Here is a 14,889-nt window from a genome sequence, read left to right as displayed (position 1 = left end):
TGGCAGCTGGTTCTCCTGCTCAGTGCAGGGTTAATTATATCCAGCTTGACTGCCCAGCACATAGACACACACACTTTTAGCTCTCCAGACCAACGCCACAGTGGTGCTGACGGCAGCCCTGACTGTGAGTCACCTGTTCTGTTCTGCTCACTTAGGTACTTCACTTCTGCTCTGATCAGAGCAGCGAGCGATGAGGGGAAAAGGCATTGTGAGAGCATGACACACGGCTGCACACATGACAGCAGAGCCTAAAGTGGCTCGCTGAAGAGGAACAAGCACGATGAATCACAGAGTGCAGAGCGGCCGGAGGTAAACTAACTGGGTCGTTTTCTTCGAAGAGCTGGAATTTATTAGTTTTTTAAGTGAAAGAGGAGGCTTTCTCTGCTACTCGGTGACTGCGTGTTGCACATGTGCTCCACGAATGAAAAGAAGGGATCAGACGTTAAAGAGTCACAGTAGACAACGAACTTCTGTCTAGACTAATTGTATGATACCACAAGCGGAGCAGAACCAGCACAGCTCAGCCCTTATCCGTCCACCCCTGTCTGATCTAATTCTTTATTTTGATGTTTAAATAAAAAAAGTCTCCTGGGTTTGACTAAAATACATCCTCTTATTTTGAGCGCCACTCATCCCCCGCTGACTGGGTGGCCTCTGTCTGTCTCTGTGCCACACCAGTTGGGGTGCAAAGAGCATGATACACTCCAGCGAGCGAGTAATCACCTGCAGAGAGAGGAAGAACCCAAACCATCCACACCTCAACGCTGCAGACAAATGAACCCACTCCAACTCTGACTACCTGACGTACCTTTACTGGTGCTGTCGAAGTCAACTCATCGGCAGATTTCTCTTCAACTGCAAACAATTTTTCAGTCGTTGTGGTTAAAATGATGCACAGTTGCTGCTGAGGCGTTGAGCCAAACGTCTGACCATCTGTGTCAGCTTAAGATATACAGGTTTCTATAATACCATGTCTCTGCAAGGAGTCTTTTGAAGTCAAATCAGACAGTAGAGCTTAAAAAAATATTACGAAATCCATGAAGGTCATCATATTTTATAACATGTAAAATGTTGTGTAGAGTCGGAGGCTCACAAGCATCTTCTGATGTCCTTTGTCTGATTCCAGCCAAAGTTTTAGCACAAGTTTGTCTTTATCTTTTTTCTCAATTGTTTCATCCAAAACTTGCTTTCTCATCTCCATCTGACCTGTTGTGCATTTATGGAGATATGACTCAAAATTTTTGCTTTGCCCCTTTTTTTTGTTGCTATGGTGAAGAATCCTTAAAAAACAAAAACAATCCCATAACCTCATTGGCGGAAGTGATAATATATCTTTCAAAGATCCCATACAGGATCTAAAAAAAACTGATTTCTGGATGACCGTCTAGTAATATTCTCACTTTTCTGCTCACAGATGTGACGGTCAGACTGCGGCCTCAGCTGTCACTGTCCATCTGTTGTGATCACTGGCCCACAGGCTTTATTTCTCCAGTTTTATTTTTATTTTTTATTTTCAATAAATTCAGGCAAAATTGTTTTTTTTCCTAAAAAGTATAACCCTGGGTACACAATATTTATAATTTTGTCGACAGTGCCAAGTTAAGAATTGAGCACACTCTGAAGGATGATATTCTATTTCGGTTATTTAGGTGGAGAAGATCTCTGAACCGCAGCCCAAAAGATTTAATCTCATTTGATGGGAATGTATCTCATTGTAGAGGGAGGTTACAGCACACATTCTTATTGTCAGATTCATATATTTTTGTTCCAGTCATTCATTTCTTCACATACTGTACATGACCTGGTTGGTGGACCAATGACACTATTGTTGTTGATTTTTTTTAACTAGCAAATATATTACCAACAAGTTGTAACATCTGTATGAGAGAAAATAAAATACAGATATTACAAAACCACCTGTCAGTGCAGGGTCAGCTGTTGTCTGGTGACATAGCTTGACATTTTTATCAAAGTTGTTTCAATAAGGTGAGCGCAGGGTTTTTGCAAAACATGGTTGCTTTTCTTTTTTAATTATGCAAAATTTCAGAAGTCATTCTTGAGAGAAAGAATGAAGCCACAAAACAAGTCAACAAAATGTATCATTTTATTGACCAAATGTTACAGTTCCACTGTCACATCCTACAAAAAGCAAACGAGTTTGTTCATACAAGCACTGCTCGTAACTGTCTCTACACAAACTACGGGGTCTTGGTGCAGAATGATACATGAGCGACCCACTGACTATGGCAAAGTGGTTCATCACAAACTCACAACCTATGTACAGATTCAAAGCTCGATTACAAAAAAATATAATAAATAAAACAATCCAAAAAGGCCTTTTGTCTAATAGCTCATGTCACTTAATTGTCCTCCAGTGAGGCTGCAATTATCATTCCCATCCTGCCCCCTAGTGGCACAAACTACCTCCTAAACCTCCCGGGGAAACTGTACCCGCCATTACAGAGGGTCAAGTTTCATGCCCTCAGAGCAGTGAAAGGTCATGGCCATGAAAATGACAACTGAGCTTACATGCCCACTGAGGCCTAGTAAACTTTCCTACGACATTAACTCTGCTGGAAAGAGTCCGTTCGTCGAAACTGTGCAGTGACCACGGATGCACTCGAGACAGGTACAGTGACATACAGTAAATGTGCCCCGAGGCAAAGAAAAAGAAAGATCCTCACACAAACAGGAAGTGTCCTAGTAGATCACATACATGAGAAACAGTGTTTCAGCGATGAATACTCTCTGGTGAGCAGCAGCACATTCCATTCTGATTTAAATGTGTAGATTCAGCAACAACAAAGTGGACATTACACAGTAAATGTATGACTGCTACACATTTCAGACCAACGAGAAAAACTCTGAACGCCGCTCAGCTGTAAGTGTCATCTCTCTTACTGTCTCCTAAAGTGATGCACACTGCACATTTAGCATAAGAGTTTCTGATGTACAAGACATGCAGAACTGATCGCAAAACAAAAAACAAAATGCATAGAATGAAAATAAAACAAAAAGTTCACAGTATCATCACCCCTTCAGACTGACTATTCATTCATCTACAAACAGCTCAACTGGATCCACCCAATGACACTGGGCTGATGTAGACTGACAGAAATGACCGGACATGACATAAGGCGAAATCTTGACTCGATCTTCCTGAAGTGCCTCACTATGCCAGTTCAGTAAATCTTTTGCTTCTGTACTTCTTGCATCCACAGTCAAAACCGTAAATAATCCCAGATGTTAAGACCTGATTGCAACATTATTAAAACAGGAACTTAAAACGCCGCGGCCGATGGCTTGAGGTTCTTTGGAAGGTGAGCAGAAGAACATCTGAGTGTCTTTAACAACAAAGGTGTTAGTAAAAAAATATCTCTATATTGTGCTTCCACGCGTTACTAAGATCGACCGACATCCTGAAGGACACGTATTGTAGGACAGAACTCACAGAACATAAAATACTCCTGCTTAATCAACTCCTCAGAATGACATCATGAGAAACCATGGCAACACAACATCATGACTACCAAGGTGAAAACCGTTGCCGGTGACACAGAGCAGCGGAATAAGTTTACTATGACTACTTCCGGTTCACCCACGGTTGCTCAGGGTAGCGGGATGAAGCTGATGTCAGGCGCTTCGCCCAGAATGAAGCTGGTGCGGCTCAGCGAGGGCGAGGGAGACGCCAGGCGGAACGCTGGGTTGATGGAGTGCATTGAGTCCCTCTTGCTGCTCCTGCTTAACGCCAGGCAAGGAGCGGCCACGGACTGGCGGCCACGCTGCTGTGAGCAGCCGGCAGACGGTGAAGGCTCCGCGGAAGGTGCCGGCGTGCCGGAGTCATCCAGGCCGAGAGGTGTGGTCTTTGGGGTGCCGGGGGGGCACAGGCCATGGAAGTCAGAGGAGTGGACCATCCTCTCCAGCACGTCCTTTGTGCTCTGAGTGCACTGTGTGCAGAGGAGAAGACAGGTGTCAAGACAAGGTCAAGCTGCAACAATGAATAAGCAAGAGGGATGCATAGAAAATTCTGCATTGTGATTAGAAGGGTTAGTTTGTTGAGGACGATGAAAGCAATGGTTGCACTAGTGACAGCACTTTGAAGCGATTCAAATGGAGACACATTGAGGAAGTGGTTTAGATGCAGCCACAGATTTAGGAGGCAAACATATTGAACGAGGGAGAAGAAAGATTCAGTGTGTAGAGACGCTGAACGAGGGTGAAGAAAGATTCAGTGTGTAGAGACGCTGTTTCTTCCCGTGTCTTCTGATGGTTCGATGGGAAAAAGGAGGTACAGTTTTATGCAGACTTTGTATTTGCTTGCGACGCCACACATGCACAATAAAGACCCGGAAAAACGTGGAAAAAGAAAACACGTCATGTAACTACAGAGAGAACAGAGAAAAATATTCGGCGTCATAACACAATCTCCATCCAGAACAAAGTGACGTGAGCAAATGTTAATGAGAAGATGAATGAATGGTGAGTGAAGCATGCACAGTGCCAACCATTCAAACCATCAACGCAAACCAATCACAAAATCTAACCCTGACTGTGTTTGGCTTTTTTACGCAGAATAATACAAACACCTTAGAAAAAGAAGAAGAAGTAACCATTAAGAAGACGGCATCGCCAGACCTCAACACCGAGCACAATATGAAGGACGGCACAGTGAGTGGCAGATGGAGAGATGTTGTGATTGGTCCGGCGTTCAACCCTACTCTTACCATCGGCCGTCTTACATGCGGCAGTGGCCTTCAGGCTGTGCAGGACAAAGAAATGTCCTGACAGTTCTCCTCCTGGCAGGGTGGAATGAATACAGTACAACACGGAGTGTGAAATCATTTCAGCCAGTGAAAACAAAAAAAAAACACTTCCAACTGTTCACTAACTTATGCTTATTGAAATGAAAAGAACAACCTCAGAAATTAAGCTGCAGTCAGACATGCGAAGACTTGATAAAAATGAAAAGGCAAAGTAACACTTAAAACAGGCCAAAATACAAAAATAATGTTTATTCAACACATAAAAGAACACTTGTTATGCTTTTAAGGTAAATAAAAGATATACGTAAAAATAAAAAAGGAGATTTTAGAAAGCTAATAATGTATCGAAGACATTAGATATGTTGACAGTATTGACAAAACTCTATTCAAGGCATAGTGATAAAGTGCTGATATATCCGATACAAAGCAGGATCTGAAATCATTTACATGTCCAAATAAGAAGCAGTTCAGTCCGTTGTGTGTTCACACCGTCACCCCAACATACAAACAAACATGTGAAGTACATAACAAGGAGGTAGATGAGTGTTGAACTAACAGTGAGCAAAAATGAAAAAAAATGAAAAAGGTGCAACAAGTACTGTGATGCGTTTACTCTCCCACAGGCCAAGACAAGCATGACGTCCTGTATCTGCAGCAGTCGGACAGGGTCACTCTGTGACTCAGCAATGACCTGGCTGTTAAAACTTTTCTTTCTTTTTTATCCCCCAACTGCTCAGTGATGTCCAACTTCAAAGACCCTTTGTTCTAAATGACACAGCAGTAATACTTTTAGCGTTGTTGCATAGAGATGAATTTCCATTCAGCAGCTCTAATGCCGAGTCCAAGTTATGTTGTTCAAATGCAAACATGGGCTACTTTTTTTCTTCTTTTTTTTTTTTAAACATTCACTTCTAGAAATTGATGGACTTTTCTTTCCTTTTTCTACACACAAAGCATAAGAAATGTGCAAACTTTCATAACACAGATCAACATACTGCACGACAACTCCCAGAGGTGCTGAATCTGGAAGTCTGGAGGATGGAGTGGAAACGTAAAGTGTGGGGAAGGCACACGCGGGGGTGGGGGTGGTGGTGTTGGGTGGGGGGGGGGGCAGGCTAACAACAACACAAGAGCTATGGGACACTCAGGACGTGGGAGGGGACCACGAGCTGGTTCATCCTACCATGTGCGCGTCATTCTTGGCCGTGAAGAGCGGCAGCTCTATCTCTGAGGCAGAGGCAGCAGAGATCGCCTCGTCCGGAGGCAGGACGCCTCTCCTGTCAATCAGACTGGAGGACACAACAGAAGATTACGTTATGATGCACTGAACCACAGCTGTGACCGCAATAATAGACACAGAATTGAATTTACACATTTTATAATGTCACCAAAAACTGAACAATGTCAACTGATCATTATTTTCCCTTCATATTTTTACTGTTTCACTGTCAACATTTTAAAAAGACTAAGTTTAACAGAAGATTAATTTATGAAACAATGAAAACTAGACTGTACCAGGTCTTAGCCAATGCTATCATCATGAAAGATTCTCAATGACATAGAAAAGCATCAGATCCTGAGTTGTTATTATTATGATGTGTGAGAGACGAGGTGAACTCCAGAGGAAATAAGAGAGAAAGATTTGTGTGAGGACGATGATGATGATTATTCCTGATGTGTTCACTCACCTCGGGGGCATGGGGCCACATAACGTCGCGCAGCAGTTGGTTATGATGCTGTTGTAACTGTGTGGATTCCCAGACTCCTCTGCACCTCTTTTACTCGACCAGGAGCCTTTAATCTGTAAAGTGAAGGAGAATGGTTTGCTGCCAGTTGGTGGATAAAGTCCATTTTGAGGAACTATGAACTGAACACTTCTTCTATAAGAATACTTACATCTTCATTTGTCGTGAGGTTGGAGGCCACCAAGTAGGTATGGAAGCCCGAGAGGCCCAGTATTGACCAGATGGAGAAGAAACAAATCACCAACTCCACCACAGTATACCGGGAAGAGTCAAGGCGTTATAACATCAGCATTTGATTATTACAGAAATCGAACAAACACGATTATGAAAAGGTTGAACATGTGAGTTTAAGATGATTTTCTGTCAACATTATACAAATCTTTAACTCTGTTCCGTATCTAAGGTATAGAGGTTGCTAATGTCTCTATTTATTGAATTACTGAAATATAAGTTATTGAATTATGCCATTTATTCAGACATGGCACAGAATCAATTCCTTGTAAATACTTCTATGTCCACAAACTTCACAAAACATTCAAGGACTCTTCACATTTTGGAAAAATATAAGTGGAAATTGAATCACTCATGTAAAATGTAAAACTGTATTTAAAGGCAACACTTGAGTGAATGTATGTTAATGCAGATAAACTAAAGGGGCGTCATCGCACTGTTGCTACTGAGAATAACTTTTCTTTCAGTTCAACCTGTGATTCAGAAACTCATTGGCTTTCATTTGTTTGAGCTTATTTGAGATAAATGACAGCAATCAAATCACAGTGAGCATGTGTCAAATTACGTCATTTGTAAATTGGCTAAAAAATACCATTATGACCTTTAATGAAGAATTCATAAGTTATTCATTTTCATATGAAAATGATTCAATTTTTTTCTTTAAAAAAAAATCTAATCTAATCATCTGCTCTGTGAAATGACCGATAAGAAAGAAAACAGTCAGCATCATGCTTATCATGTGTACAATGAGGAAATGAACCCGCACCCTTTCTGTGAATAGCATCTCGAAACACTCTGTGGTCATGCTGTCTATATTTGTCTTGCCACTGACATCATCTCACAAGGCCATGAGGCAGCAAACCTACTCCTGGAGAGCCATCTGTTAAAAAACACTGCTTTGCTTGATGCTAACTCTCTGATCCTATTAAGCTTGTGCTCAGGCTGCCGGGAAGTGGGAAATGCCTTGTCAACAGTGAACCTTGCATTATTGCTGTAGAGAAAACAAATCTGAAAAGATCTCATCCAACTAATAAACACGGCAATTGTGTAAAAATTCAGCATAGGAATAAAAGGATATCTGGCAGGGCTCTCCTGAACGGCTTGAACAAGGCTTTTACCTGCTTGAGAACCTGGAGAGAAAAACAACACATCTGAAAAAAAATACTTCTTGATAACATGGAACAACAAACAACAAACAACTAGAGAGTGATATTTGTTTCTTTCTGCGGAGCGAGAATACTCACGCAGGGTGATGTGTGTGATGACACAGCCAAATATGAAAGACGTCAGAAACGACAGAGAGATGATGAAGCTGTAGAAGAAGCGGTAGTTGCGTTTGCCCACGCAGTTCCCCACCCAGGGGCAGTGGTGGTCAAATCGCTCTGATGGTTGAGAACAGTATAAATACCAACGATTAGAGGCACATTTCTTCTAGTAATTTTGTAAGTCACAATATTTAAAACATATACTGTATCTTAAATGTTCAAAAAAGGAGAAATAAATAAATTTTTTGTCACGTATGAGGCCAAAGTTCTAGCCATAAAGTCTATTGTTATCATGTTCATAAAGTTCAGTTCTTGTTGACACGGTCATAGGTGTCAATTCAAAATGTTTTAGCATCAATGTTATGAATGGAGATGGTGTTGTACTGGACCGCATTAGATACAGAGGTGTTTCTGATAGTCTACTTCCCTCCTACTGGAATATAGTCCAGCAATGACCCCAAGAATAAACATGCAAATTAATTTAAAATCTCTAATTTTAAAATCTCTGTAACAGTCTGTTTCAGCATCTCAGGCTCTGGACTCAGATCGGTGGAATAAAATGAAAACCCTCCTGCTGATCAGCGTTGGGTGTTCCTCTCTGCCAAAGGCATTAGGTTGTTAAGTTTAATTAGAGCAGTTGGAATAAGAGGTTAAGTTCACACACACACATCCTTACCCACACAGTTGTCACACAGGCTGCAGTGGGACGTCCGAGGAGGCCGGAACATTTTACAAGTGAAGCAGTATTTGAGCTTCACCACCTGCTGGTTGATGAGGATCTCCTTGGTGCGCGGAGGGGGACGATACGTGGAGGATCCTGAGGTATCTTGAAATAGAGAAGGGCGAGTAGTGAAACACACACACACACATTAGATCTTAACGTTTCACCCATGCAGCAATCAAATATTGTTAATAAGGGGCCCACAAACACAAACAAAGTCATGTCTGGCTGTTTGTGCACTGCAGCCATGATAGTTAAAAGAGTAAGCTGCTTAGGTGTTGGTCTGCAGTTCAAAGACGAACACGTCCCCCTCAAGAGATCCGCCGTATGGCAAAGCTCCTTTACCCCCATCTGTCCCACAGCAGGCGCCTGCGAGCCCTGGGTCTGCGCTTCTCTTACCTATCTGCTTCTCTATGTCCGCGGCCTCGTCCGGCGTGGCCCTGGGCAGGATGCCTGGGTCTGTGAAGCTGGTCCTCAGCAGGGAGATGACCACAAACACAAAGAGCACCGCGGCGATCACAGGTATGAAGGCGGTCAGATGCTCCACCAGGAACGGGCAACTGTAAAAAAAAAAAAAAAACAGAAAGAGATTAACTCTCGTCTCTCATGTCACAACACACCGTTGAGAATAAACTGATATAAAGCAGAATGCAAAGGGCAAGACGCCACATTAACACTTGACTCACTCGAATGCAAAGAAAAGGCCACAGGTGACAACAATAAGGCCCAGTGTCAGGGGAAGGACGCCGCTCTGGCTGGCCAGGATGATCCGTCCGTCGCAGAAGAACCGGTTCCTCCCGGGGAACACTTCCCACTTCCTCCGCGACCGCTGCGCCGTCGTCTCCGCGGGGCTCTGCGGCGCCGACGCGGGCGACACGGACAGCGCGCGCGGGTCGATCTGCTGGTACTCGCAGTTCTTCATCATGTAAACAAGTGTCCGCGGACACGGAGGTGGTTGAAGGCACGCACACACACACACACACACACACACACACACACACACACACACACGCACGGAACTCTCTTTTTGTTCTTCCTCGTCGCGTCCTCGAGAGACGGTTCTGTCAAGACTCAGTCACTGTACATGTGTAAGTTCATCTGTTCGGTTAACGATCAGCTGTCCATCCTCAGAGCTAACGCGGGGCTAGCTAGCTAGCTAGCTAGCGTACCAGCAAAGGCACTCTTCTCCCCCGTGGTTAAGTTTGACGAGCCGCATCGATGACTCGAGGTCAATTACCATCTTCGGTGGTTCAACTGAAGTCTGTCGGAAGTATTGACGCACATTTGGATGAATGAACTCGCCTTTTTTTACGAGGTTTCAACCGACACAAGCAGAGAAACGAGCTACGTCTGTTAGCTGCTTGCGGGCAGTTCGCGTTTCCTCTATCCGTCGCCGTCAGCCAATGTACGTCACGAGGTGAACGGAGACGTCTCCGCCCATGACTCACCGCTGATTTGTAAACGCACAAACACTTCCGGTATTGACACGAGATGACTTGTAGATCAGCGGAAAACGCCAGCGCCTGCATAGTGATGATAATCTGTGGCTATGCACATGAAGCTCTATGTGCTTGCCCATGTTGTTTATTAGTAAATCTATGGGTCCAACAAGCAAAAAAAAGTTCATGCTCCTCTTAGTCTTTCGTCTCTGATTCTTTATTTCGAAAAAATAAAAATAAAAAAGCAAGTGTGACACTTCATACAAAAACATTTTTTTATATAAAGTGTCATAAACAATGTTTATAAATAAATAAATCATATAAGTCCGAAAAGGAGCATGAGGAAGCCAAAGCTTATTAATTCCCACCCCTTATTCAACTGTTTGTAATACCTGTACAACAATAGCAGCTATAAACACTTATTTACACCAAATTATTCCAAATTATTTACATTCATACCCTAGTCAAAATATTTACAAAGCCAACAAAGAAAAAACGAAAGAAAATATCCCACTCAAAATCACCTACCCCTGTACCTCTTTTTAAACTGACATATGTCTGTGCTAAGTTTTATTTCTATTCTATACTTCTGAAAGTATTTTGAGACAGTGGGAGTTTTCCACTCTGCAATTAAAAATCTTAACACCGGGCATTACTTTTTAGGCAGATTGGAATACTTTATAGACGCACAGGGCCTCCAACATCCAAAGGTTATTTGATTAATTCATAAATTATCCTCACGGACTCAAAGAAATCTCTGGGGTTTGTTTGTCTCACACTGACATTGCATTCTTTGTCAGCATGTGACCTTGGCAGGTAGATAGAGTCCTCAGTTCTCGTCATAGTTATCCTTTGTTTATCAGCAAAAGCTATTCGCTAACAGTATTCTGTTGAACACTTTGATTTTATTACCAAATAACCAAGTGATAAATCACTGGCTGTTTGACTTTAAGGTGTCAGCTGTCAAATAATATACACTTTCCAACCATATTTTGTTTCTTTTGGAATGAATGAGTGAAAAGATTCATAGCATGATAATTAACTTTTTTTAAGGCCATAGCCAAGACTATTTTTTTTCCAAAACATCCTTTTCATATAGGCAAAAAAAGGTGATACTATAAAATAAAACAAAGTAGTTACATTGTTATGCAGAACAAATGCCTTGAATGTTTTTCTTTGTCATATTGCATCTGGTTATTGATATTTACAGCAAAACACAATAAAAAAGTTTCACATTAATGACCAATTCCCTTTACATTAAAATATAACTAAATTAAAGAGCCTTTTTACACCAACCATTTTATTTATTTTTATTTTTTCCATTCACATCCAAAAGTCCAAGACTATAACTTGGAATAATTATTCCAAACATGCATTGCAAAATTAAACAAAGTGCATAAAATCTGAATGCTTCTGCAAGAACATAATAATTAAAAAAAAAACCCACCATTGTTTTCCCAGGATTTACAACAAAAGAACAAAGCGACTATACACACACACACACATTTGACCAAGATGTAGAAATTGAATTCTTTGACTACTGCATGAATAAATAAGCATTGGAAATGTAATCATGTCAGGAAGTTCTATGTAGGACTAGGCAACATAACCTAAACATGAGGTAAAGCGTTTGGTTTTTGTACTTTGGATGTGCATACATGAATTTTTTTAAATAAATGACATTCACCGAATTTTGCCACCAGGTATTCTTTTATTTTCATCATAATCTATTTGTAATGCAATATTGCAGAGAACAATTGGACAATTCCTGATGATCCTTTTTTTTTTTAAAAACACCCGTGTGTGGATTTGTGTAATTTAAAATATGGTAAATAACCCAGTCATACACAGAAATATTGCATTTAAAGCTCAGAGTAGTGTCAGAAGTCAAGTCCATGGCAAGAAGTTACAATGCAGAGCGAGCCCCAGCACCCAGTAGGAGAGGAAGTATCCCAGGATGCTCTGTGTTGTGGTCGAACAGGTTTTAAAATGTGGCAGCAGTGCAATGATGGGGTTCTGAAGTGTGTGTTTGCATCCATTTCCAAAATATGTCTGTAGCTGCACGTTGGGGTTCGACGTTTTCCTCCGGTGAAGAAGTGGCTCGTTGAGGAGGAGAAGATGAGCACTGATCCAGAACGGCACAGGAGACGAGGAGGCCAAGAATCTGGTTAGAACCTAGAAATGAAGAGTAAAAAAGTGAATGAGAGGATGTAAAACAGCTTCTCCTGAAATCCAGTCAGTTTAATCATTCCACAAGAAGGGGATTATATTATTAACTCACCTGCACATGCATGCACAAAGTTCCAAACACAAGGAGTGCTGTAGAATGCACAATATACACAAACACTCTGGGGTTGAACATTCCCGGTGTGGCTTTGTCGAGCCATTTAGCTGCACCCGTCTCCCACAGTCCAAGTCTCACACACAGTTCTGGATTAGCTAGAAAATAAGCATACGCTGCCATGATGCCGAGGGTAGCCATAGGTAGTGCCAAGATAAAGTTTGGTATCTGCTTCAGCTCAAAGTAACGGAGGAAGCCCAGGTCCCAGTACACATCCTGGATGTGAGAGTAAAGTAGCGGGAGGGGTCTCATGCACCAGAGGGGTGGTGGACCATTTTCATCTGGAACCCGATAGCCCTTCCGTTCAGCCAGTGAAAGAAGAGCTGGAGGGATCCGCTCCAGGGAGACGGACGGTGTGCAAAACGTCCTATACCCATAGTACTGGAAAGCACAGAAGGGAAGGGCGATGATCGCAGTTCCCAGGAGGGAGGTGAGCAGGAGACGTACGACGACCCAAGCGTAGTGGAAGACTTTAATGTGGCCTTTTGTTGTCGTGCGATACACGCGGATCTGAGAGATGGCGTGCCGTGACGGCAGATACAGTAGAAACCCTATGTTGACGAGTCCATTGGATCGCGCCGCAGTGGCTATGCTGAGGGCCAAGCAGGCTCGCAGGGTGAAGCCCTTCTCCAGGAGGAACAGGCCACCGAACGTGAGGGCGGCAAACAGGCTCTCCGAGTACCCGGCGGTCATGAACACGTTGGCAGGTGTGATGCAGTAGAGGAGGCTGGAGAGCAGGGCGAGGCGTCGGTCCTGCAGGACGATCTTACTGAGCGCGTACAGGGCTACCACGCTCAGCAGGAAGAGGGCGCTGTTCCCCAGAGCCACGGCCAACAGCAGGCGCCCCCGCACGCTCAGCCAGCCGCTCAGGGGCCACAGCAGCGTCTCCGCCAGGCCGCGGAGCACCACGGGGAAGAGGGGGAAGAAAGCGAAGTTGTGTTCGTAGAGGTATCCCCTCTCGGCGATGAAGAGGAAGTGCTCGGCGTCCCAGTGAGAGAGGCCGCCCAGTAACCACTCGACCGCTGGGTCCAGGTACAGAGGCTCCTCTGTCCGCGGTGGCGTGAACGCATCAGCTTCATGGTCGGGGATGGCGGCGTTCAAGACCGCCTGGGGAGAAAACCAAATTATAGCATCAAAAAAAAAAAATTCTGCCACCTTGTTACAGAGAGCAAAAAGCCACACAGGTGTACAGTCACCATGTCTGTGAGCTACCATCATCATCAACACCTGACGTATAAACAGGGGAAGCTATATTAGCAAGTTGTCGTGCTCATATTTTCTTTTTCACTCACTTGCAAAAACAGCGAGATGCCCCTGGTGACCGTGGCAAACTCCAGCACTGCTCTGACGTCCATGGTCACTGATGTGACGGAAACACTGTGGAAAAGCCGGTTGTGACAGGCCCGAGCATTGTCGCTCCTATGAGGCAGCCACCGCTGGATCCGTCATGGTGTCTGTTGGACATAGCCAGGAGGGAGAAGCCGAGATTCTTCAAGTTTAACAGTTTTATGGGGGTTTTACAGTTTCAGGAGAATGTAAACGTTTATGTTAGGAGATAGACACCCGTCTCCGAGCGGCGTTTGTTTTCGCTCAGGTGCCGATCTTTGTTCCCACATCCTCTTCTCCTGCTGATCGCTACTCGTTTCACTTCCGGTGCAACGGAGTTAGAAATCAATTTCAAAATAAAAGTGCGTGATTCCAGATGAGAGGAACCCCTCGTGCACTTTCTCCTCCTGCGCAAATGAATAAATGTGGTTTCTAAAAACCTGGAAGAGTGATAGCTTCCATCTCCGTCAGTATTTAGCCTTCTATTTGTGCTGATCAAATTGTAATGATTGCATTACGGGTGGAGTGTCGTTCCACCTCCAGCAGGCGGAGCTGCAGGTTGTCTCATGGGATGGTTTTCAAATGACGCAAGCACGTTGTTCCCAATATGAAAAAAATATATTTTTCATCATCAAGTGTATCAATCGAGACTGGCTGCGATTTAAGGTAACAAATACACGTGCTTTAGTCAGTAATCTTGTTAAGTGTTGGTGTTTTTTAAAATCTGATCTACAGTACATTAAATATATGTTGCTATGAAGTGGTTTCTGTGGTTCACTTCTGTTTGCCCCCTGATGCAGATGTGCCAAATATTGTTTGGATGTTATGAATCATGTTTGGATAAATAAGTTCATACATATACAAATCTCTCCTATGTACTATACTCCTTCTGCAAGCTTTGTTACCTAGCCTATAAAACACTGGTGGCTGTAGTGCTCTTCCTACATACACTTAATTTTACTGAAACATAGAAACTGTAATGAGGTCTATACAAACACAAGGCATTCTATACTGAGTCCACACGTTTCCTGAGCACTGAGGTAAAGAAACTTGTTTCA

At 43.1% G+C, this 14,889-nt stretch overlaps 2 protein-coding genes across 4 annotated transcripts; both read right to left on the bottom strand.

Annotated features, from left to right (window-relative positions):
- Positions 1 to 2,086: 2,086 nt before the first annotated feature.
- Positions 2,087 to 10,128, bottom strand: zdhhc18a (zinc finger DHHC-type palmitoyltransferase 18a). 3 transcript variants are annotated; one of them, XM_035633435.2, is made up of 10 exons: positions 9,412 to 10,126; positions 9,125 to 9,285; positions 8,681 to 8,830; positions 7,984 to 8,121; positions 7,818 to 7,869; positions 6,660 to 6,762; positions 6,452 to 6,564; positions 5,947 to 6,052; positions 4,725 to 4,796; positions 3,871 to 3,947 (listed from the first exon to the last, which is right to left on the bottom strand). In XM_035633435.2, the coding sequence occupies exons 1-9, from the start codon at positions 9,648 to 9,650 to the stop codon at positions 4,755 to 4,757; spliced, it is 1,104 nt and encodes a 367-aa protein (XP_035489328.1). In that variant the 5' UTR covers positions 9,651 to 10,126; the 3' UTR covers positions 3,871 to 3,947; positions 4,725 to 4,754. The 3 variants fall into 3 exon arrangements, with proteins under 3 accessions (XP_035489320.1, XP_035489328.1, XP_035489337.1); XM_035633444.2 differs by having other exon boundaries at positions 4,740 to 4,796; XM_035633427.2 differs by lacking the exon at positions 4,725 to 4,796 and having other exon boundaries at positions 2,087 to 3,947; positions 9,412 to 10,128.
- A 1,318-nt stretch (positions 10,129 to 11,446) lies between these two features.
- On the bottom strand, positions 11,447 to 14,153 carry pigv (phosphatidylinositol glycan anchor biosynthesis, class V). Its single transcript, XM_035638064.2, has 3 exons — positions 13,798 to 14,153; positions 12,446 to 13,612; positions 11,447 to 12,339 (listed from the first exon to the last, which is right to left on the bottom strand). The coding sequence occupies exons 1-3, from the start codon at positions 13,858 to 13,860 to the stop codon at positions 12,052 to 12,054; spliced, it is 1,518 nt and encodes a 505-aa protein (XP_035493957.2). The 5' UTR covers positions 13,861 to 14,153; the 3' UTR covers positions 11,447 to 12,051.
- Positions 14,154 to 14,889: the final 736 nt, after the last annotated feature.

This window comes from Scophthalmus maximus, chromosome 1, assembly GCF_022379125.1.
Source record: "Scophthalmus maximus strain ysfricsl-2021 chromosome 1, ASM2237912v1, whole genome shotgun sequence".
NCBI classification, from domain to species: Eukaryota; Metazoa; Chordata; class Actinopteri; order Pleuronectiformes; family Scophthalmidae; genus Scophthalmus; species Scophthalmus maximus.
Note: the sequence above shows the minus strand (reverse complement) of the source record. Positions and strands in the feature narration are given on the sequence as shown.

What these genes read in the sequence shown, in the direction of transcription:
- zdhhc18a (XM_035633427.2), bottom strand. Translation starts at nt 9,650, where the DNA reads ATGATGAAGAACTGCGAGTACCAGCAGATCGACCCGCGCGCGCTGTCC. An exon ending in GGCCTTTTCTTTGCATTCGA is followed by an intron (nt 9,286 to 9,411) that starts GTGAGTCAAGTG and finishes TTTTTTTTACAG; the next exon opens with TTGCCCGTTCCTGGTGGAGC. An exon ending in TGTGGCCCCATGCCCCCGAG is followed by an intron (nt 6,053 to 6,451) that starts GTGAGTGAACAC and finishes TGTGTCCTCCAG; the next exon opens with TCTGATTGACAGGAGAGGCG.
- pigv (XM_035638064.2), bottom strand. Translation starts at nt 13,860, where the DNA reads ATGGACGTCAGAGCAGTGCTGGAGTTTGCCACGGTCACCAGGGGCATC. An exon ending in GCATCTCGCTGTTTTTGCAA is followed by an intron (nt 13,613 to 13,797) that starts GTGAGTGAAAAA and finishes TTTTCTCCCCAG; the next exon opens with GCGGTCTTGAACGCCGCCAT. An exon ending in CTTTGTGCATGCATGTGCAG is followed by an intron (nt 12,340 to 12,445) that starts GTGAGTTAATAA and finishes CTTCATTTCTAG; the next exon opens with GTTCTAACCAGATTCTTGGC.